The sequence below is a fragment of the Mauremys mutica genome, chromosome 1 (assembly GCF_020497125.1).
Source record: "Mauremys mutica isolate MM-2020 ecotype Southern chromosome 1, ASM2049712v1, whole genome shotgun sequence".
NCBI lineage: Eukaryota > Metazoa > Chordata > Testudines > Geoemydidae > Mauremys > Mauremys mutica.
The window spans coordinates 119,357,339-119,382,424 of record NC_059072.1 but is presented as its reverse complement, the minus strand read 5'-3'; the positions used below and the strand labels follow the sequence as shown (position 1 = coordinate 119,382,424).

General features: G+C 40.9%; 1 protein-coding gene across 1 annotated transcript in view; it reads left to right on the top strand.

Annotated features, from left to right (window-relative positions):
• Nucleotides 1-24,799, top strand: part of LOC123352671 (solute carrier organic anion transporter family member 1C1-like) — a 47,639-nt gene extending 22,840 nt beyond the window's left edge. The window contains exons 7-15 of the mRNA XM_044993109.1: nucleotides 4,923-5,021; nucleotides 5,696-5,941; nucleotides 7,249-7,413; nucleotides 8,527-8,722; nucleotides 11,751-11,916; nucleotides 14,356-14,537; nucleotides 17,825-17,889; nucleotides 20,318-20,435; nucleotides 22,499-24,799. Of these exons, the coding sequence (XP_044849044.1) occupies nucleotides 4,923-5,021; nucleotides 5,696-5,941; nucleotides 7,249-7,413; nucleotides 8,527-8,722; nucleotides 11,751-11,916; nucleotides 14,356-14,537; nucleotides 17,825-17,889; nucleotides 20,318-20,435; nucleotides 22,499-22,721 (1,460 nt within the window). The 3' untranslated portion in view covers nucleotides 22,722-24,799. The remainder of the gene's footprint in view (nucleotides 1-4,922; nucleotides 5,022-5,695; nucleotides 5,942-7,248; nucleotides 7,414-8,526; nucleotides 8,723-11,750; nucleotides 11,917-14,355; nucleotides 14,538-17,824; nucleotides 17,890-20,317; nucleotides 20,436-22,498) is intronic.
• Nucleotides 24,800-25,086: the final 287 nt, after the last annotated feature.

The window sequence follows — 25,086 nt, the reverse complement described above, 5'->3', positions numbered from 1 at the left end:
TGAGTTACATTAGTAGCGTAACTCAAATCGATGTAGATTAGATCTACTTACCATGGGGTTCACACTATGCTATGTTGACGGGAGACACTCTCCCATCAACTCCCCTTTCTCTTCTGATTCCGTTGGAGTACCGGAGTCGACGAGAGAGTGATCTGTGGTCGATTTAGTGGGACTTCACTAGACCTGCGAAATCAACCCACAGTGGATCGATCGCTACAGTGTTGATCCACCAGTAACTGGAGACAAGCCCTCATTAGAGTGTAAGTTCTTTGTGGGTAGGCCTAGTCTCTTACTATGTGTTTGCACACTGTGCCTAGAACAATGTAGCTCTGATCACCACTGGAGCCTTTTGGTGCTACAATAATACAAATTATAAATAATGATAACATCATCTGAAGTGTTATAGAATTTAAGGGAAAATGAAAGCCTTTCTGAAGCTTTTTAACCATCCAATAAAATTGAATAGAAAATTATATTCCTGCCATAGAATTCTATAAGATTTTTAAAAAAAAAAAACCCCATCGATAAGAGATCATTCTCTAATTAATTCCACAGAACCCTACTGGATTCATCTCATTCCATTTCATAGGACATTGCCACAAGGGAGTCCAAGAGGACAGAATTATTAGTGTTTGAATCTGTATAGAGTAGCTTTAAAATAAATGAAAGCAGCACAATCTTGACTGAAGTTCTGATTCTGCAAATGTTTATATACATAACATCTTTATTCATGTGATTTCAGTGGCACTACTCACGTGAGTATAATTATTCACATGCCTGCAGGATTCCTGAACTAGGAATCCAACACATTTGAATATATCAGATGGAATTAGTTTGTTTCCATTCATTCATTTTAAAAAAAATCAGGAAAACTCTAATACATTAGGCGCCATTGTAAAAATGAACCTTCACTGCATTTTTTTTTATTTCTGCGTACTTAGAACAAGAGGCTGGTCAGTGAATTTAAATACTATGACCCAAGTCCTGAAAACACTTAAGCAGGTGCATAAATTTTCTGGTATAAGCAGTCTCATTGAAGTCTATAGGACAGCTGGTATAAACTGTCATTGCTTCTGGGAGTAAATGTCCAGTTTTTAATGGCATCCACTATATGTAATAACTAATGATTCAGTTGTAACTTATCTGAAAAGTAGCAGAGTCAGGTTTATGTCATTTCCTTTACTTATATATAAATACAAAGTCTCATCATTATTATTATTACTACATATTTGTATTGTGGCTACTCCATAGTCAAAGATTATAGCTCCATTGCGTTAAGCAATGTAGGCATGAATAATGAAAAGACAAGAGATTTGCGGAGGGGTGTCTGTCCTAAAGAGCTTACAAGCCAAGGTTCTGCAAAGATGTATACACATGGTTAACTTTATGCTCTATGAATAGCCCTATTGACCCCATCAAACTTCTCATCGTGCACACAATTAAGTATGTGTTTTAATTTTTGCAGGATTGGGATTTAAGGCCCTGATCCTGCAATTCAAAGCACTCTGCTGCACCTGTCAATGGGGCTCCACGCAGGCTCAGGGATCTCCTCATGTAGGTTCATTTGCAGGATCTAGCCTTATGTGATGAGAGACCGCAGGTGGTTACAACAGAGACAGAGAGAGTAACAGTGAGAGCACTATGATGGTAGCAGTCACAGACTCTAAGCCACTGTCATGTGTTTTGTGGGCATCATGGCATAGGTGAATTTTCCTATTTTATTAATTCTCTGGTTTCATTACAGCCTTTAAGCTATGTAATTAAAATAGCTAATCACCAAATCATCCAAAGCCCAAGATTTGGTGGCGATGGGGGACTTCAACTATCCAGATATACGTTGGGAAAATAACACAGCGGGGCACAGACTATCCAACAAGTTCTTGGACTGCATTGCAGACAACTTTTTATTTCAGCAGGTGGAAAAAGCTACTGGGGGGAAGCTGTTCTACATTTGATTTTAACAAATAGGGAGGAACTCATTGAGAATTTGAAAGTGGAAGGCAGCTTGGGTGAAAGTGATCATGAAATCATAGAGTTCACAATTCTAAGGAAGGGTAGAAGGGAGTACAGCAAAATAGAGACAATGGATTTCAGGAAGGCAGATTTTGGTAAGCTCAGAGAGCTGATAGGTAAGGTCCCATGGGAATCAAGACTGAGGGGAAAAACAACTGAGGAGAGTTAGCAGTATTTCAAAGGGACACTATTAAGGGCCCAAAAGCAAGCTATTCCACTGGGTAGGAAAGACAGAAAATGTGGCAAAAGACCAGCTTGGCTTAGCCAAGAGATCTTGCATGATCTAAAAAATAAAAAGGAGTCATATAAAAATGGAAACTAGGACAAATTACAAAGGATGAATATAGGCAAACAACACAGGAATGCAGGGGCAAGATGAGAAAGGCAAAGGCACAAAATGAGCTCAAACTAGCTACAGGAATAAAGGGAAACAAGAAGACTTTTTATCAATATTAGAAGCAAGAGGAAGACCAAGGACAGGGCAGGCCCACTGCTCAGTGAGGAGGGAGAAACAGTACCAGGAAACTTGGAAATGGCAGAGATGCTCAATGACTTCTTTGTTTCGGTCTTCACCGAGAAGTCTGAAGGAATGCCTAACATAGTGAATGCTAATGGGAAGGGGGTAGGTTTGGAAGATAAAATAAATTGTGCCTGGAGGTGCTCGACCACTGGCTCTTCCCCAGGCCCCTCCCCCACTCCACCCCTTCCCTCATGGCCACACCCCTGCTCCTCCCCCACCCCACCTCTTCCCACGCCGTTCCAACCCCTCCCTCAAGCGTGCCATGTCCTCGCTCTTCCCCCCAACCTCCTGCATGCCATGAAACAGCTGATTGAGGTGTAGGGAGGGTGGGAGAGGCGCTGATGGAGGGGGCTGCCGGTGGGTGCCCAGCACCCACCATCTTTTCCCCATGGGTGCCCCAACCCCAGAGCTCCCATGGAGTTGGCATCTATGACTCAGCTGCCACTTGACCCTGTAGCTCCTAATCTTCCACCATCCTAAGTCCTGATGCCACCCCACAACTAACAAGCTGTTCAGAGCTGTAGCACAAGTGTGTGAAAGCACCAGTAGCCCCAAAGCAAGATTCTCTTCTCAAAGTATGTGTTCCCTTGCCTTCTTGTCAGCAGGGTCCAATCCTGGAGATGTTCTCAGAGCACACTTACAAGCTTGGGCCCCACACAAAAGATAGCTGTGTGGGTATATGTATCCAGGATACTCAGTAGTCCAGTGATTGGGGCACTCAGGTGGGATGTAAGAGAACAAGGTTTGAATTCCTATTCTGCTTGACTTAAACACCGGTTTCCCACATTTCAGGGGAGTACCCTAACCACTAGGCTACTGGCTCTTATGGGGTGAGTCTCTCTCTTGTTCTCCATGAGAAAGGGCTGATCTGGCTTCGGTGCCTCTAGGAGAGGGCTCACATCTGAGAATTTGGAGTGGAGGGAGGCACACACCTAAGGTCCAGATCAGTGAGGGTTAGGTGCTTAAATACCTTTGGGATCAGGGCCTAAGCCCTGCACCTTTCATTTGCATTCACTCTTGGCTAATTTAGGCAGCTTCCCAGTCAGTTTGCTGGTTTCTGATAATCCCTTCTTTAGATGACATACTTTCCATGTACAATGCAGGGGGAGCTTGAGCATCTAACTCAGGGCAGAGGATTCCACTGGCAGCAGGGCACCTAGGAGCCTGGCATTGCAACACTGAGCATTACAATATCTGTTTGGATCTAACCCTTAGGCCTTTTGACAATTTTACCCCCATTTTGTTCCTTACAACTAAAAACTCCACAGATCAGCACAAGCGAAAGGCAAATGCAGCCATCCATGTAGGAATTAGCTTTTTGGAACTTTTTATTTTTATTTTTTCTGTATAGCCATGATGTGTAGTGATAAATAAAATCAAATTGCGCTGCATTGCACAAATTAGACTATAAAACATTGTAACAAAATGCAGTATGGGCCTGACCAGTTTGTACTAAACTTTCCTGCTCATTCATTTGCTTCTTGTTGCATCTCATCCCCCTCCTTCATCTCTGATGTCTGTTTAGTTCGTAAGCAAAGACCTTGGGTGAAACGCTGGCCTCAGTGAAGTTAATAGCAAAACTCCCACTGACTTCAATAGAGCCAGGATTTTCCCCCTTGTCTCCTTGTTTCTCTACTAGCCTACTTTTGGAGCTGTATAAATAAATATTAACATAGCTTTTTTGTTGGTTTGCTAATTTTCTCATTCACTTGTATTTTGTAGACATTTTTATACTGAACTACACTTAAACACTGGCATATTAATTCAGCCTTTTGACTAATTGACATTTTCAGAGTATTCTATCTAAATTTCTACTTATTAACCTGCACTGCTACTTATCACTGTACTTTGGCTCTGAATGAAGAAAGTGCATAAGCACATGCTTAACTTTAAGCAGATGAGGCAAAGGAAATACCTCTCCTTAAAGTTAAATTCAGGGCTTATTTGAGTATACGGTACAGGGAAAGTCATGCATTCCACAGTCATGTAAACTGCTTGTGACCTGCAGTTGTAACCACAGTTGTGATCCCTGCAATAGTTATATGCTTCTTAGTAATTTCATTAACTGAATGATACAGTCACATAGAGCTGAAAGAAAAAATATTTTTAGATTAAAATCACTATAATACACTCTTTTTCCATATCGTCTCTTGACTCTGATCCTACGAGGTATAATATGTGTTAGCCCATACAAAACCACATTGACTTCTGTTGGGAGAAGGAATCTGCCTGAATATTGTAACAGGCAGGATCAGAGCCTTAAAATTTAAAGCAAAGTTTCTAAAACATATAATTAGAAATTCTCATGCACGATATGCATTTTTTGATGGTTGTTTTTCTGTATAAAGTATATTACTTACTGTATCATGATATCTTCCTTCTCTTACAGGTACCATAAGATCATGTGGAATGGTTGGGCCAACACTTGGATTTCTGCTCGGATCTTTCTGTGCTAATCTGTGGGTAGACATTGGAGTGGTAGATCTTGGTAAGACACAGATGACTTACTGAATGATAATACTGAAATATCAGTGACTCAGATGTTCTGTATGTGTTCAGAAACTGTTTGTCAGTTAGCCTTTTCAGAAAGAGAGCTCTCCAATGGGTGTTACTAGTTCAATAGCTAACATTATTACATGTTAGATGGGAAGCTGGATCTGCACAAATGAAAAGAACAATGGGGAGACTATGTTAAATGAACATTGAGGGCCTTCCAAAGAGCTGGTTCTGCTCCAAGTCAAGGAAAGGGCAAAGCTTCATGTGGAGGGTACTTTCATCATCTAAATCACTTTGCCCATCTCTAATCCTGGGTAGAGTTTTAGGTCCCATAAAGGGAGAATGTTGCATTTTTATGGGTTTTCTTAGAAAAGCATTGCAATGGCAGACTGCAGCAAGGAAGGGACATCAAGGAATGCTAAGGAACATGGTGGCCCCGGAATAAGTGACTAGTATTTCCTATTCTTGGATGCTTGGTAACGATCTGCCAACAAAATAGTTTTTAAATTTCTGTATCAAATATGGCTAATCTTAAATGTTTAAATATTGGATACAAATGTTCTTATAAGTTTAAATTGCTCTGTGTACTGAAATATATTATATGTCAGTTAATCAAGAAACAAAAACCTGGCACTTAATTTGGAATCTCTCTCACTCTCTTTTTAGAGAGTTTAACCATAAATCCTAAGGATACTCGTTGGGTTGGCGCCTGGTGGCTTGGATTGGTGATATGTGGAGCAGTCAGTTTTCTGGCTTCATTGCCTTTCTGGTTCCTTCCTTACTCCTTACCAAAAGAAGGAGAAGAAAGAAATTTGAAGAAGCTGAGTGAATCATCTGTAACTATTCAAGAAGATCACTGTAAAATAGAACCCCCAAGTCAACCGCAGCTAAAATTCTCAGAAGCAGTAAAAGGTAAGAGCATATTGGATGATCTATTTCACATTGTTGTCCTTCAGGTTTTCATTCAGGGCTGCTTATATGTTTGTACAGCACCTAACACAATCAGGCTGCATCCCTGGATGTTACTGCAATGCAAGTAGTAAATCATCATCATCCTATGTAGTGCTGGTATAACCCCCTGGTGAGAATGTGTTACAGGTCCCCCTCTGTGCCACTCCACAGAGAATATGAGGTGATAAAACTCCCACCACCATCTACGGAGCTTTAGCTAAAGCTGTAACAGTTCGTGCTTTTACGTGTGGCAGTCCCCAGTTTAATGTCTCGGTGTGTTAACCATCACACTGGCATGGCATGTTACATGCATAAACATAAGGTAAGAGGTATTGAGCAGGGAAGATAATGCAGAATCAGGTTTCCTGCACTAATGAGTCCTTCATTCCTCTGAAGTTACTTCCCTCTATTGATAAGATCAAAGTAAAAGAGGGAAATACCAAGCACAGTATTGCCAACACCTACAATTCTCATGCTATTCAGTGTTTTTCTTAAAGCCCCAGCTCTCGAAGTCACATGATTATGAGAGACTCTTATCTTTCTTTTTTTTAAAGTAAGCGTCTAGCCCTCATGATTGAAGAGGAAAACTTGAAGATGCAAACCCTAAATGCTCACCTGCAGAAGAGCTCTGTGTAGCTCAAAAGCTTGTCTCTTTCACCAACAAAGGTTGGTCCAACAAAAAAAGATATTACCTCATCCACCTCATCTCACCAAAAAAAAAAAGGCAAATAAAATGAACCCTAAAAATATTTAAAATATCATTATTTTTGGGACCCCACACATGAGTTTGAACTCCTAGGGTTGGCAATACTTTAAATAACTTGCAACCACTGACATTATTATTAGTAGTAGTAGTAGTAGTCCAGTGCTAATTAGAGCCCCCAATCAAGATTTTGACTAAGCACTGTACAAGCACATAAGAGACAGTCCTTGCCCCAAAGACTTTACAATCCAAGTAGGCCACTGACAGAATCAGGGATATAAACCAGGTCTCTGGATTCTCAATCTAGCACACTATCCACTAGACTGCACCTCCTCCTCATGTACTAATATCTCTCTAAGTCAAGTATGGAAGAAGAGGAAAGTCCTCACTGTTATAAGGATGCCCGTTGATAGTGTTTAGCATAAGCGGGAGAAAAATAAATTAAACTTTCTAACACAGCCAGTAACTAAATCAGTGTCTGGTTCATCAGCTGAATAAGGACCAAGCTTTCCATATGGCTATTTCATGTTTAGCAGAGAATAAGACACTCAACTTTCCTTTCCAGATTTCCTACCAACTTTGAAGAAACTTCTTGGGAACCCAGTCTTTCTGGTGTACTTGTTCCTCACTATTCTGCAGTATAATTCTATGGTTGGGTTGATAACTTTTGAGACAAAGTTTATGGAACAGCAATTTAACGTATCCGTGTCAAGAGCCATCTTTCTAATTGGTACGTGTTCCTTTTTTTTCCACCCTACTATGAAAAATTGACACGTGTTACTTCATCTTCTATCTTAGGACCAAATCCTTGTTCCACTAATTTCCGAGAGAGTTTTGACCCTCGCTTCAGTGGAGTTGAATTTGGCCCTTAGATATAACATGAGTATAAAGGATTCCTTTATGGGTGAGGGTTAAATTTTAAATTGAGACTTCTTATTTACCTATAGTATTTTTGAAATATTTAGTTCTAGTGATCATTTTCCTGTGTTTTTTCATATAGTAAACTGGCTGATAATATATCTCAGACTATGCTTTTTTCTACTATTGATGGGATAATGTCATCTGAACCCTTTGGGATTTTTGAGAATATTGAGGCACTTAGATTCAGATCCCTGAATCTGAACCAATCCCTACTGTTTTCATTATAGGTTGGATGGATCCAAACTGAAAGGGACTTATTCTGGTCCTGGTTTGGATGCATCCAAAATCTCACGAAAGAAGAATGGCTAAAATCTCACAATAACTGCTTGTAAGATTTCTGAAGTTTGGGGTCAAAATTTCAGGAAGACAGTTTGTGAGGTTTCAACATCATTGAATCTGAGCCCAAACCTTAGCCAGGATTCAGGCTCCAACCTACAAATGGAATCCCAACTCAAGCTCAGCCCAAAATCCAAACACTGCTTCCTTTCACCATCTTTGTTAGCCACCTATGGCCAGACCTCAAAAGGTTTGGAGGCTCATGTCAGCTGAGTAAGTGCCTATAAAGTGAGATTTTTACCTGAATTGTCCGAACTTCTAGCACTTGCAAACCTGTGCTGGAAATCACTTACAAAAAGGCAAGGAATATAATGAAAACAGTCTTTTTCTAAGGGCATTACGGGCATAAGGAGAAAATGAAGCATCAAGCAAAAATGAAACAGAACTTTATTGAACTTCAAAAGCTCAATCTGAAGACTAGGGCGAGGTCTGGATTAGTGTCTATTTCAGCTAACCTGAATTTTACATATTCATGGTTAAGAAACTAAAAAAGACAATGAAAACCACAAACTAGCATCAGACTTTTATTTGAATAGAATGCTGTTTCCATAAATGTAAACATCCTTCTGTTCCCTTTTGTTTGCAGGTGTGATACTTTTACCCATTACAATTCTGGGGATGTTTCTGGGAGGCTTTATCATTAAAAAGTTCAAGTTACACATAACTGGAATGGCAAAATTTGGATGTGCCACCTTTATAGCTGCATACCTGTTAAACCTCTTGTACTTCATATGTGATTGTGAGGTGCTCCAGGTGGCTGGTTTAACAGTCTCCTACCCTGGGTTTGTATTCTCTCTGGGTTTGTATTCTTGTCTTCATCGTTCAGAAACACACTTTCCATATCCTTGAATTCTTCTCATGAGAGCTACATTTCAAGATGCCCCCAAAGTAGAATGCTAGGAAGCTGTTCAGATCTGAATTTAGATCTAAACTCTGTGACCCTTGTTTGCATACTATAATTTACTGGTATATAACTTTATACACAAATATACTATAACTATTTGTTTGTTTTAAAGTATAAAGTTTATAGTGTTTAGTTAAAGAGAAAAATAACGGGACCACATCCTCAGCTGATGTAAATCAGCTCAATTCTACAGAGGTGAGTGGTGCGATATTGATTTGTGCCAGCTTTGCTGCTTGAGCCGGTACTGACAGTGCACACTAGAGTGTTATTAATCAGAGGAGATGCTTCAGGATATTCATATGCTCAGGGTTAGAGATGTATGGAACTTGGTGGTGTCAGTTCGCAAATGGCTCTGCAGACCTTGCTTCACTTTCAGCTCATGGCAATTTGCACACTCCACATCAGATTCATCATTGCTTTGCACTTTGTATAGACATTTATCCCTGGGCGTAGTAGGTGCAAAGCACTATCATTGACAGACATCAATGGAGATATTGGAATTGATAACATTTTATACCCAATTTACAGAGGTGTAAATGTCTACCTGAGCTGCAAGGCAATGGAGATTCAAACTCCCAGGATTATATGTTGAGTTCAGTCTAATTCAAAGCAGACATTCAAAAGGAAATTAATCTGAATCCTCTAGTAAAGTTGGGCAAATAACATAATTTTTGGTTCAGTGGCAGTTTCAAAAAGTTGAAAAAAATGCTTCGGGTCAGATTGAAAACCAACATTTTCATAATTTTCAGTGAATTGAAAGTTAAAAAAAATTGGGTCAAATGAAATGTTTTGTTTTGATTTTTGGCTATTTAAAAATAAAATTAAAGAAAAGCTTGAAATGAAAAGTTGTTTCAAGCTGAAGAATTAAAATGTTTTGTTTGAAAAATGTCAAAACAAAATGTTTTCATTTTTTTTCCAGAATTTTTTGTTTTCCCCAAACAAACAATTCAGCTAAATAAACGTGATTTAGGAGAAAGTTTCACTGTCACTGAATTTGCATTTTCCCTCTACCCTCCCCCCAAAACATTTTGTGTGAAAGATTTCACCCAGCTCTACCCACTAGGCTTTGCCTGGTTTCCAGCCCAGGTTTAATCAAAACTCAGTCCATTACTCTTGAACCAGCCTACGCTCACCTAAACATTTCCAACCCTTTTGTCAAACCGTTCATCAATGTTCTCTGTAACCAGGCCAGCATGACTTGGAGTTTAGTTACAATAGGATCTCAGAGTTTTGTTCAGTGGAGACTACTGTGGCCAAGTTCAGTCCCTGGCAATCAGGCAGCCTGTGGAATTAGAGATGATGTAGGAGGATTAAAATGACAGATTTTGATTGCTCCCAAAATTAGGGGTTCCTCAAAGATGAATAAGTAGGTCAAGTAATTGCTTCTCCATACCCCAACAACTCACTAATGGGGGATTTACCACATCACGGGACCTTTCTGCTGAAGTGAAAGAGAGACCTTGTGCTTCACAGATTATTTCGGCCATCTCGGCACTCTGCAGCCACATTAATATCCATAACTGTGAGATGAGCAATACCACAACTCAGGGGAAAACACAACTAAAATACTTTTCATTTGAAAAATTCAGGGGGTGGGAAGGTAGGTGGGGGGAAGTGATTGTTTTCCTTCAATGGCATGGTTTTAAATTGGGCACCCAGGCCAAGATTTTCAAAAGCAATTTGTGGTTTTGGATGCCTGAATCTTTGGGTATCCAGTGTCAGACACCTTAAAAGAATCCGATTTTCAGAGGATGGGAGCACAACACTTTTGGAAAATGTGTTCATGCATCTCAAGTTGGACACCAAAAGCAAACCAGACACCCCCAATCACTAGTCATTTATGAAAATCTTGGTTCTCATCAGCAAGAGCTTAAAGTAGTCCCTTGATCTCACTTGCACCAGCATAAATCAGAAGTAACCCCACGGAGGTCAATGGTGTTATTCTGGGGTGAAACCAATGTGAGATCTGAATAAGGCAACAGGTGTCCAGCCTGACCAGTTTTGCAGGGTTGCTGCCGAGTAGAAGACTTCAGATGAGAGCAGTTCTCATGAGTCAGTGCTTGTTTACACTTAACAGTACAGCAGCACAGCTGTGCCACTGCAGCTGCCCTGCTGGAGAGCTTTAGAGTAGACACTACCTATGCTGAATGGAGGGATTCACCTATTGGCGTAGGTAATCCACCTCCCTGAGAGGTAGTAGCTAGCTTGATGGAAGAATTCTTGCATTGACCTAGCTCTGTCTACATAGGGACTTAAGTCAGTTTAACGACGCTGGTCAGAGGTATGGATTTTTCACACCCCTGACTGACGTAGTTAAACCCACCTAATTTTCTAGTGTAAACCAGGCCTCGCACACATGTATCCAACAGACCAAGGAGCAGCATTGCTACTGCTACTCTGACCAAACAACTGGAGCTATAACAATCATGTAGGGGGTTATACCACTACCTTGCATTGGTAGGGGCAGTCGGAGGGAGGAAGGATAGAGTTAGTCTGAAGATGGCAGTGATTTCATGTTTGATTCCCCCCGCCACCGGGGCTGAATCTTTCACTACATCTGTTAGGAATCCCATTTTGTGTCTGTTAATGTCATCCTTGTCACTGATGATCCCACCAAAGATAGCTAGTCAGAAATGGTTTGCTATTTGAAGCTACAATCCAGCAAAATTCTTAATGCTTTATGGTAAAACCAAGAGAACCTTGGCTTAGATCAATTTAGCTGACATTCTACATGCAATTACTATCTATCAGTTTTTCATGCTCCACCGAATGCAGGCTGCCCACGGAGACTGCTTTACTCCACCTCATTTCTCTGTGCTTGGTCATTCATGTGTTGTCGATGTTTATTTTTCTAATAAGGAATTGTTTTATTTGATCAGTTAAGATTCTACTTGTAATCTCTCCAGAGTAAAACAATCTTCCTTCCCAAAAAACAACTTAATTGCCAGCTGCAATTCTGACTGCAGCTGTGTATTGAATCAATGGGATCCTGTATGTGGGGACAATGGAATCACTTATATGACCGCATGCTTTGCTGGGTGTAAATCATCTATCGGGACTGGAAAGAATATGGTAAGTCAGTAGATAGATATAAAAGCATTTCTGTTGCTCATTTTTAATTCATTTTATTTTATGCTTAAGCAACGATGTAGCGATAGATACCCATTCTCTACCAATATACCTCTGAACTAGTGAATGGATAAAGCACAAAAGCATCCAGCTGGGAATTTCAAGGGAGCTAAATGCCTCGCTCCACTTTCAGGGGAACCCAGGGGAGTTAGGCACCCAACTCCCATTGGAATTCAATAACCTAGATTCACTCTTAGATTTACTTTGCTTTAAAGTTTTTTTTTAACTTAGAGTTGTTTTTTTTAATTTTTTTAAACAATGTTTTCTTACTCAGGAATGTGACTGTAAATATATATTTCTCAGCAAATATGTTACTCAGATGTAGGCGGATAGAATGCTGAATACTTCAGTGACAAAAATAAATTTTTACTGCCTTTGTTCCTGTTAGCTCACGGGGCAACACTGAGTAAGAGGATTTGTGCATTATTAGCAGAATTGTTAGCTGTATTCCAATCAGTCATACCAGTGCAAATACATAAAAGACAACGAATTTCCTCAAATGCTTATGATGGTTTAATTTGGCTTGCTGAATCTTTATTACTGAGGACAATGTGTGAGATAGAAAGATCCTAGTTTAAGGTCTGATATTCATTTGCACTTAGGGAAAGCTAAGGTGCGAGTCTAAATCTGTTCAATTAAATTGGGTAGAAAAAGATATGTACATGCTCCATTTTAGTTCAGTTTAGTTTACATCAATTAGGAAGCAATTTAAGTTAAACCAAACTAATACACAAAACTGAAATAAGAGTGTCTACACAAGTGTTTGTATCAGTTTAAAAGCAATTTGAGATACACCTGTGCAAATTTCAAGAAGGCCCTTGTACATCACACTGGTACAGTTGGCATATATTGCCTCAGGTGAAGAATGAAGTTTACATCTTGGAAAAGTTGCATGTCTATATTAGCATTTACAAAGGAGCTTGCCAATTAATCCCCAGTTATCTATCTGTTAACTCAGATTACAATAAGGCCACAAACCTGAGTCCTACCTTTTATGAGTATGGTCAACATAATTGTGAAATAAGCAATGTAAGGTTAGGTGCTTGAAAGAAAATGTATGGCTAGGATTTTCAAAGCAGTGCAGGAGATTTAACTCAGCATCACCATTGAAATTATATCCCTGTATTGCTCTGAAAATCTCATCTGGGAAGTGGTGAATGCGAGAAGAAAATTTCAAATCTAATCTGTGATAAACTCAGAGTTTCTATGATATCACCTAACAATTATAAAATATAAGGCAATACTTTCCAACTTGGCATCATCTAATTCATATTCCTAGGCACCTAAATAATAGTGCTGGGTTTCAGAGGTGTTGATCATCCAAAACGTCTACTGACTTCAATAGCCACCTATAATTGAGTGTCCACCCCACTCAAGGTAGAGTAAGTTAAGCGAGGTCCATTAATACGATAGGCTGCACCCGGGAAAGAACCAGGGATTGAAAAGTTAGTCTAGCTGAGAAGAATAGATGGGGCTGGTAAAGGCCAGAATCTGTAGTCACTGTCTGGGAAAAGGGAGTGTGTTAAGTAATCTGCTGACATTCCCTGGGAGGAAGGAATTTGTTTTGATAAACCCAGCCAGGGGACAAGTCAGAAGATAAAAGCAGAAAAGTAGGAAGGAGTCCAGGGGAAACAGCAATAGGGTTTGGGTGTAAGCACACCACTGTCGCTGGACATAGGGTCTCAGGACTGGAGCCCGGAGTATTGGGTGGGCCTGGGTTCCCCTACCAGCCACTGAGCAAAGTGGCTTAGACTGGGCAGTGGAGACAGAGACTTCATGGGACAGTTTTCTAGGGGGGACTTTGATATCCAGGAAGAGGAAAACTATAGTGACCTGGCTGGAGAGAGGACCGTGAGTCCCAGAAAGAGAGGGAAGGGCCATGGTGTGAGGAAAGAGATGTCAGACCTGGAAGGAGCTAATCCCTAAACATCCAGGAGGATGCTCCCTAGTGCTGAGTAAAACCTGTTACATCACCACACAGGCCACTTTTATTTAGGTCCCTAATATAAATTTAGGTACCCACATTTGAATATTTAGGCCCTTAGTAATCTATACTTACTTATGTACTTTAGATGGCCCCCAAAACTTATATATGAACAACCTAGAACTTTAACCCATATTTAACCTAAACACAGAATTTCATACTCCAGTACAGTAATAGCATGGATGCCTAAACTGGATTCACAGCTGGTTTATGTCACTGGAGCAATGCAAAACAGCTGACACATACAGGGTAAGCTGGCCCGCAGTCTTCAAAGTATTTGGGGGTCCTCTATTCCCATATGAAATACACTGTATTTTTAACTATCATCAGAAGTCTAGATGCTTGGAAATCTATGAGTGCTCATGAAGTAAGTGAGTCATCTCATCTTTCTCTTTCAGGTGTTTCACAACTGCAGCTGTGTGCAAGTTGAAGGGTTTGAGAGTGGCAATTTCTCTGCAGTTCTGGGACAGTGCCAAAGAGAAGGCTGTACTAAAACATTTCCCTATTTTTTGGCATTACTGAGCACATGTGCACTTATTTTAGCTTTAGGAGGCACTCCTACATACATGATTATGTTTAGGTAAAATACTTTACCTTGACCTTGACCATAAAGTTTTGGGCAAACAGAAAAAAAGTATTAATGTACCATTCTATCACTTCATTTCTGCTTTGAAGAATGAAATTCTAATCTCAGAGAGACAGTGGGTGTTTCTGCTCTTCCTACAAAATCCACCCCTGTGCAAAGGGCCAGCAAAAGGCCAAGCCATCATTTGTCTCACTTAAACTCTATTTGGGACTTATGTGATGGATTGGATAGGCCTTGTTCTGACAACCCTCTCCACTTAATTATGGCCGGGGGCGGGGAGGTTGGGGAGAAGGAAGGGAGTATTAGTCAGTAGTCAGAGCAATGGATTCTTTTTCTGACTCTGTGCATGACCTTAGCAAAGTCACTTAATTTCTCTGTACCCAAGTTAACCCATTTGTAAAATGGATATAATACCTACTTCACATAGGGATTTCTGAGAAAGAGCTCACCTTTATAAAGTGGTTTACACAAGGCAAAGTGCTGTGCATCTGAGATTAGAATGGTCTGTATTGCTCTTTTACAGTTATATTTGTGGTTTTTGGTTTACTTGAATTACTTCAATACACACCCTGAAATATCATATCTCCTATTTTATCTCAAGTTGGAACAAAATGAGTAGTTCCAGCACCAATGAAAATTGACTGGTACAAAAAACCAAAAACTCAAATACCAGTGCTCTTTAAACATAAAAGTAAAACTAAAACTGTTTCCCTTACTTACCAAAGTCTGTTTCTGTTCATTCATAAACATAGATTATAATCTTAAATTATTGGTGCACAGCACCACTTATTGCTGCTTCATTTGTGGTGATTTTAAATGCCACAGTTCTCACCACCTGTGTGGATTAGAATCTGTTACAGCTAAACTGCTGTAATTATGATGTATTCCACTAGCTCCCCATTCATTTTAGGAACCAGTTTGAAACTGCCTTCTTTTCTCTGTTGACTTGCTTTAATTCACCTGATGGATTGGCTATGATGTCACTGCCTAAAAAGGTACGTTTTTACACTGAGATAGCTAACTCAAACTAATTATTTCACTGTAAAATCCTAGTGTAGTCGAGACACAGGTAGGTTTTCCCTTGATGTAGCTGTGACAGTTCACGGCAACTGCATCTGTATTCCCCCAGCATGGTCCAGATAGGGTATTCACTCTAGGCTCCCAGCTCCTCAGCTGTCATCTATCTTGGGCAGCAACCCATGTCTCTCTCCTATCTGACTGGAATTCTTCTAGACTTCACAGTTCCCTGCCTAAACTGAGTTCCTCAGCAGGCCAGACTGCCTAAACTGGTCTGCATTTGTGTTTTGCTCTCTCCTCAGAGGTTATCAAGAATTGTAATTGCCTACAGTTATAAGTTGCCACATAGCTCTTTCTAAGCAAGCACATTTATTCTTAAGGTGAAAGCATTACAGAGAAAACATATTTAAAACAATAAAAATCCCTACATGCTAATCAGCTTACTAGAGATCACCCCCAACTCCAAAAAGGGCTCTGGTAGGTGGTCAGTTCTTCAAATCCCACCAATGCATTTTTGTGTGGTTACAAGTTAATAACAGCTTTAGCTCAGAACAAGCACCACCTTCCTTTTCTACAGCTTGAGCCTTTGATCTTGTCCTCACGTAACACGTGATCAGCAGACAGTGGTTCTCTTCTTCAGGCATAGCTTCAAAAGGTTGAGTCCGGAGGTGAGAATTTGCATTCACCTTCCCCCAGGGATTTCCTAGGAAATTCTCTTAACTTTGTTTATCCCAACTTTTACATTGGCCACATCTCCCCATTAGAGAAGTTACATAAAATCCCACCATAACACATAAACTTTGCATTCAATACAATGGACTCCAAAGAAACTTAAGCCTAATGCAAGAAGATATTTTGCAAGGATATTACAGGAAATTGCCCTGTTGGTCACAGTAGCTAACTGAGGTCCCCCACCTGTGATTTACTGTGACTAGCTAGTTAGTTAGCGAGTTAGTTATCTCACTGTTTAAAATGCATCTTTTATGGAAATGGTCCTGTGCAGAGTGTTGCATGTATAAGCTAGGGTAAAAAGTTATTGGCAGAACAGGGAGTGCAGCAGGATCCAGTCATTTGCATGCTACACAGTCATTAAATTACTCCTGCCTAGCAGCAAGAGGAAGGCAAAAGGCAGCAGTATGTGATCAAGAGCCTCATTTGCATGCTGAAGATCACATTGAAGCCCATGTCTCCTCATATGCATCCAGGCCTTTCACCATTTGAGAGTAAGGGAACTGGCCCTTAAAGGGTGTGAGATTTAATACTTTTGAGTGCAAAAGACTTGATACTTAAACTTACTTGGGCCTAACTCCCAGTTACACTAAAGCCATCTTACATTGTTTGGGTAAACACCACCGTAAGGCCACTGCACCAATATACAGTAGTTAAAGTGGTACAGTGCTTCCCAGAGAGGAAAAGGAGTAAGCTATAGTGCTGTAAGGCACTTTCATACCAATATAACTGCGTCTGCACCAAGGGGTGCACCGTATAACTATCGGTAAAAATAATCACATACCCCGAACTGACATTTATACCACTACAAAAACTGTAAATGAGAATTGGTCCCATTTATTTCTGCACTTGTGCTGGAATGCAACACCATTGTACTCATTGCTCCATGCCCTGTTAGAATTAAAGGCTTTGTGTCTATTCCCTTCCCTATTTCTTCCAATTTGCACCTGCCTACAATCTTGCCACTTTCCGCTGTGATGTTCGCCACAGTTACGGTCATCTCAAAAGACCTTCCTGTGTCTGCCTCAGCAACTTTCCACCCCCTTTAAGTGTCATCTGAAACACTCTCTCCATACCCTTGCTATGCCTCATACGTTTGCTGTGCCTCAGGCCCTGAGACAGTAACACCTGTTAACTTTAACCACATGAGTTGTCCCATTGAATTCAATGGAAGGACTCAGGGCTAAGTGTCTGGCTGGATCAGCTCCTTACTAGTATTATGAGAGAATGTTTACTTTTCTTTCCTGATGCGATGTCTTCACGTATATTTTTACACCATACACTTGATTGTCTGAAAGCCTGCTCCTACTCCTATCTAGATCAATGCTGCTTCTGCACTCATCTCATATGAAACCTTTGAGCAGTGTTTTCCATTATAGCTTGTATGCAGTACGGTATATAAAAAAGTTGTGTGGCACTCATTACAATGGAGCATATATGTACATGCACAGTGTAGATGCTGGCAAAACTGCGTTATCTTAAGTGCTTTTCCTATGAATAGAAAATTAATGTGATCTTGTCCTCCTACTTTTTAGATCTGTTTCACCAGATTTGAAATCATTTGCTGTTGGCATTGATGCTTTGTGTGGAAGAATACTAGGTAAATTTTGTTTTGTTTTTTGTTCATCTTTATTCCTCTTGGAATTTAAATAGAACGCAATAGAGAACACCAAGTTGTCTTAGGTCCATATGTCCTTGTTCTATGTCAGAACCAAAAAAAACCACCCAAACCCTTCCAAAAATGTGATTTCATGAAATTTGTAGAACGTATTGAGAAATTTGTAGAGTGTATTGAATATGTCCCACCTCAATATGCTTCATAGGTATGTCCTAGCACATGATGATGTAATATGTATGTCTGTTTAAACAATCTATGTAATGAAAGAGTCAGGGAAAAGGAGGGGATTGAACTGCAGTGTTTTTTTGTTTTATTCATGTAGGCAGGCACCTGAGGATTATGATTTGGTGTTTCAGACTTTAAAATGGGATAAGATTACGCAGCCCTAAAGGAGCTGGATCTCCAAGTACTCTCTCCCCTACAACCATGTCCCCACAGCTTTCATGTGCTCTGTCTACCTGCTCCTCCCCGTTACTGTCACAAGGATCTCCCTCTGCTCCCATCCCTGCCTTATCTGACAGTTGAAGGAACTCATTTCCAAATGAGCTCTCACCGGGCTATTTTCATATTTTTTTTAAAGAAATTTTCCTTACAAAGCTGAATGCAGATCATTGTAAATTGTGATTGATTTTTGCTTTGAAAATGGAAGTGTTTGGCAGTCAGTCAAGAAATGGTTTAAGCCCCAGTTCAGCAAAGTACATGCATAAGTGCCTGAAGTCAATGGGTATGTCTACACCGCAAAAAAATCAAACAAACAAAAAAACCCAATGCTGAGTCTCAGAATGGAGGTCAATTGGGGCTTGGCTTGCAGGGCTAAAAATTGCAGTGTAGACCTTCTCACTTGAGTTAAAGCCTGGGCTCTGAAACCTGGTGAGAGGGGAGGGTCTTGGAACCTGGGCTCTAGCCCAACCCAGAATGTCTGCACTGCTGATTTTAGCTTTTCAGCCACAAACCCATGCACCAAGTCAATTGGTCTGGGCTCTGAGACTCAGTACCATGGGTTTTTCTTCACAGTGTAGGCATACCCAATGAGACTTAAGCACATGCTTAAAGTTAAGTATGTACTTAAGTGTTTTGCTCAACTGAGTTCTAGCACTGATCTATTTTAATTACATAGCTTTAATAGATACAGTGATGTACATGGGTTGTGGTGAATTGTGACACACAAATGAAAACCAGGAACAGACTGATGCTCGAGAGAATGTGAAGAAGAGGACCTTAAAACTCTTTTTGAGAGAGAGGCAAAAAAACTGACAAAGTGGAACCATTACTTTCTTTTCTTATTTGGGAGTGTGAGATGGTTGGGACTCACCACCACAGCGCCTCTCGCTGGTTACCTTCAGGAATTAGCTCAGTTCATGGGGAGCGCCCTCTGCTGATGGTGTCCTATCCATCATCTGTTCCTCACTGGTGTCTGGACCCGCATTGCTTCCCAATCAGCAGCATCCTCTTCAGGACATTGCCCTCTGGCAGTGCCCACTGCTCTGGTCCCACCCCCTTCCAGGGGTCTGGTGTTATCTGCAGTCCTTCTTTGTGCCCCAGCCACCGTGGTCAATCACACCCCCAAAGTCTAACTCCTAGTGTCAGGGGTATGGTGCAGTCTACTATCACCAAATCCACTGGCTAGGTATTCGTGCAAGAGGGAAGTGGGGGGCCCAGGCCCACCCTCTACACTGGGTCCCAACCCAGGGACCCTTCCGTGGCAGCCTTCCTGCCCTCCTTCTCTCCCCTTGTAAGCCTCTCTCCCTGGGCCACTTCCCCTTTGGCCCCTTTGCACTAGCTAGGCCCTTCCCTCAGGGCCTGGCAGGTAGCAGGCTAGAGCTCCCTTCTGCTTCCCTGAGCCTGCGCTGTGCTATCCCAGGTGCTGGTCTCCTCACTCAGGAGACAGACCTTTCCCTCTGAAGGTCTGGGAGAGACTCCTTGCTGTGCTTCTGGGCAGCCTTTATATAGGGCCTAGCCTAACCCTGATTGGCTGGATCTAATGTTGGCCTTGATTGGCTCTCAGTAAGCCCTTTTCTAATTGGCTGCTGGCCTGCGCAGCCTCTCTGCCCTACTCTAGCCCCTTCTCACATGGGGGCGGGACAGCTGCCCCACCATTGGGAGTAATAATAATGCTTGTCCAATCTACAGAACCCTCCATCCAAGGAATTCAAACCAGTTTACATGCATTAATTAAGTTAATAACAAGGCTGGGAAGTAGGAAATCACCATTTTACAGCTAGGCAAACATGGAGGCTGATCAACTTGTGTAAGGTCATGCAGCTAGCAGAGTTGGGAACAGAATCCAGGAGTCCTGAGTTTACATGCTCCTGCTCTAACCATTTGTTAAGGGGCTCCTTCCTCCACTATGAACTAAGCTCTGTTATTGTTGTAACGTTACACTCATTCTACTAATGTATTTTCGTTGCAGGTGGACTTCCAGCTCCTATTTATTTTGGAGCTTTGATAGATCAGACCTGCTTGAAATGGGGAACAAAGAGGTGTGGAGGATCAGGGTCTTGTAGAGTGTATGACACGAAAGCATTCAGGTGAGATAAAATTAAGAATAAAGGCTAAAAACAACAGGGGAAAGAATTTGGCTTAGCAAGCAGTGTTGACTTTAGAGTATTCAGAATAGCTCCTGTCTCCTGTTCTTCAATCAACTGCAGCTTCAGAGTTTATACTAAGTTTTCTACTAGTTATACTAAATTTTTTGTTGATTTGTTTTTTGGAGGGAGGGGGATGGACAACTGGGTTTTTGATTAAACAAAAATGCTCATGAAAATCATTTGTACCATCTTTGAAAATTTTCAAATTTGTGTCAGAAAACAAACCATTACAAAATAAATGTTTTCAGCCCCAAACTATATGTTGGGCTGTTCCTATCAATTTTTAGCCAAATATATTTTGGGTTTTGGCTGAAAACCTCAACTTCTAGCTTTTGAATTTTACTTTTTTGATGAAAAGTCAAACCTTTATTCAGAACAAAAACCATTTCCCAAACACCGCTATTTCTCAGGGGGAAACAAGAAAGTCACAAAATTGAATGGACAATCTCAAAGCATCTAAACTTTGGCTGGGCCTTAAGAACAACGTTCTTTTGATTAGCTCTAACATGAAATTGCAGAAGGTCTCTTCTTTACTCCTAAAGGTCATATTACCAAAGGTTGCATTTTTAATAGCTGTTAATTTAATCCTTAGAGCACTGAGGAACACTGATATTATGGCAATGGGAAATTGAGTTCAGTGGAGTCCTTTGTGTGTTAGGGGTTGGAGAAATGTGTCTATCACATACAATTTAGCTTAACCACCCAACTGTGCCTTGGACCGGTTAAACAGCTAACACTTTTCTAAGGTGGCTGTTTCTATACAAGTAGAGTAAACGCTCCCTGGATAAACCATTCTTTTCTAACTTGGCTTTTTAGTGTGGCAGTGAAGTGGTTTGGCTCAGATATAGAAAACAGGACTGAAGAACAGAGCGGGCATTTTCAGGTTGATTCTGTCCTGTGCCAAAAACGCACTCAGTCCAGGAGAAAGGGGAGCATGGCAGTGCTGCCTGCAGTCCCTATGCCAGGCAGCTCCAAGTTGTGCCATTGATGGACACTATGGCAATAGAAGATAGGCCTAGCAGAACTAAGATGTGTGACTGATGTATGATCTATTAACAACCCTGCATCAGTAGAGGATTGGCACTGCAGATAGAGCTCTGCTCTGTTACACCCTCTCCCTGCCCCGACATACTCCCCAGGCTGGTTGGAGGGTGCCAAATGCAGCACCTTAACCCCCAGCAGGGAGCCCTTTCTCTGATGGAAATTATCAGACAGTTTATGGCCTCTTTGCACCACCTGAACTGTGCAGAGCGGGAGTCCTAACACATCCCAGATCCTAGCCCTTAGTGTTGTGTTTGTGATTTAGCAGGATGCAGAGTGTCTCAGCAGTTTTTCATAAATGCATATTTCACATTTTACACTCCAATTCCAGTAAGGCCTGGTAAGTATTGACATTTTAGGGATCACCCAGACCCGTAAGAGGTTCTGTCACTACCTGTCATGTGACCATGGCTACCTTACTGCTCTGCTGCTATAGCTCAGAGCCCTGAAACCGGTAACCAGATCACAAGAATAAGGTCTCACCCTGGCTTCCACCTGCCCTTCTGGTCCCAAGTCTTCCCAAATCTGTCGCCACAAGTTTTTAACTATCAAACACTTGGATTTTTCCCCTCTGGTTCATCACTCCCAAATATGTGAAACCAGACCACCACCTCGTCCCCCAGATACCAGCTTTCTTTGGCCTCCACACAGCTTGCTCAACAGAGACCTGTTTGAGGTAAAAAATAAACAAAAGATTTATTTAATAGAAAAACCACAGATTCAAAGAAGGGGAAGCAAACACATACAAGTTACACAGAAAATAAACATAATGGTCCAACCTCAGGCTTTACACTTACATATTAGATAAATTCCCTTTTCTGATACAAGAAACCCATTGTCTTTGAACAGTTTCCCAGCATTACCGTCTCCCCCCCCATTCTCTCTTTAGGGAGGTGTTTGGACCCTGACTCTGTCTCAAGTCTCAATGATAGAAACATTCACGTTTTCATTTTTTTTTCTAGAAACGTCTATCTTGGACTCATTGCAGGACTGAGGGCAGGATGTTGTTTCTTATATATAACGCTCTTCATTTTAATAATAAAACGATTCCGACCAGAAAGCAATGAGCTGATAGATTTGAAAAGTACAGACGTATCATCCCGGAAGGGATCAACTAGTGTCAGTAAAAATGAAACTTTTCCTTGTGCAAAAGCTTTGGAGGCAAATGAAGAAACATGTCTGTGAAAAGAACACAGGCATTTTCTAACTCTGAATGCTCATGTGGAGGTTTTACAAGTACAGCGTAGGGCCAAATACTGACGTCGACAGCTTTTTGGAATTGTGATGAAAAATTTTCACGTTTTAACCCCTCACCTCCCCCCTAAAAAGCAGGAAAAATGATGATTTTATTTTTGTGTTTTTTAAACAATTGTAAGGCTGGTTGAAATGTTTCCAATGTCAAAATTTTAATTAAAAAACAGGTGGGAAATTTAAAATAAAAAAATGCACAACTCCTCTCCTGTTTTTCAACCCGATCTATAGAAGTTCTAGCCCTGGGTCTGATCCTGAAATCCTTATTAAATCATATAATCCTTATATATTCAGTTGTTCTTCCTGAGTTCAATAGGCACACTCATACAAATGAGGATTACTAACATCAGTAAAGGTTATAGAGGTGGTCCCTCAGTCATCATTCAGGCAAAAGCCACCTTGACCTCAAACACTTCATGACACCTTCAGGATTTGGCTCAAACATTAACCCGTCAAAATAGACTGCAGAAGAAAGACTATACTGTATTAGTTTTGAAGTACCTTTCAGTATTGAATCAAACCTTTTCTCATCATTAGTGTAATTATTCTGATCCTGTGCAATGAGGTGGCAGATACTGGAGTTACATTTCTTTGATTTTTTTTAAATTTTTTTTTTTAGAATTTTATCAATGTAAGTTTGTAATAATTGAAAGACTGCAGTATATATATTCGTCATCCCCCAATAAAGTGCCAAAAAAGGCCATTAAATAAAGTGCTAAAAGCTCTCAAATAGAACTTCGGTGACATGCCAGAGAAGAGAGAACCTTAATAACAAACGCGCCTATCATTTATTACTAAAATATCTCTTTAAAAAAAATCATCACTACGTGAAGTGTGATGTCCCCCTGACACAGACTGCTCTGTGACTTTTCAAAGGGAATGAATATCACTAATAAGAACAATTGGGGTAATTTGTCACCGCTGTTGCAGCATGTTGTGTCAAATGCTTAGGGGTTGTCTATACTCCAGAGCCTTTGCTGACAGAGCCCCCTAATGGAGATGCAGCATAGGCTGACAGGAGTTCTTCTACTGGCATAGTTATCCCACCTCCCCGAACAACATTAGCTAAGCCAGAAGCAGCATTCTTCTGTTGGAGTACTCACGTCTACAGCAGGTGTCTTCTGAGCCACCATAGCTATGCTGGCAAAACTTTGTACTGTAGACCAAATCTTGCTCTATTTTAGGGTTAAATCCTACTCTCCCCAGGCTCTATGCCCAGCTCGAGGAGCCGGGAGAACCATGCATGACTGGATTGGAATAAACTTCTCCATACCTTGGGCTATAGTTTATAGAAAATGAAAGGAAGCTCAACACGTCTAAAAATGAGCTCTTTCTGTTTCCCCTACGTGGGAGAAATAATGCGTGGCACCCCATACTCAAAGAGCCTTTGGTCCTGTGCTTCCACCAATGCCCCCACCAATCTGGCTGTAAACAAAAGCACAGCAAGCACCCATGACATGGCACACATGCTGGTCACCTGTGTGAGATCTCCTCACATTTTGGTCCTGGGCAGAAGAATTGCCCCAGTTTTGCTGCTCACAGAATTAAACCAACATGTTCAGACTTTGGGATTCTTTTATAAAGAGACGTTTGACTTCAGGTTACAATCAGATAAAAGAAAACAGGCTGTTTCGTGTGTTGGAATATAAACACTACATTAGCACAAACTATATCAGCATTAGAGATGGACCTGAATCAAAATCCCAGATTCAAACACCCTTGAACTTTCAGGGATTCAAAATCAGTGGGCCTCATTCTCCTCACGCTTACATTGGTGCAATTGCATTGACTTCTCTCGAGTTACCCCTGATTTACACTCTGCAAAGGAGAAGCATCTTAGGCCCTGTTACATGAACCTGAACATAGTGGCTTGAACTGAGCTTGGTCTACATGCAATTCATTTTAATTTTTGGGGTGATAAATTAAAATATGTTGATTCCTGGTGATCAGTGAATGTATGCGGCACGATGTTTTGTTTATATATTAATAAAGTATTTTTGACAAAACAAGAACACTGTTGGCACACTCTTATTTTACTTTTCGCGGTAGGGTCTGTTTTGTTGAAGATAAAGCACTAGGTCAGGCTAGGCGTGGGGTTTGGGTCAGACGTGGAGATCCAAGACTAAATCTGAACATTTAGATGTTTCCATGTTCTGATTGCCATGTGATATGTCTGCCAGGAAGTTTTAAAAACAAATGCAGCTCCCGAGACCATGATCCAAAAATAGTTCCCACAATAATGGATGCTTGAGTCACTCTGGTAGAACTCCCTCCACAAAGCCAAATAAAAATCTTTAAT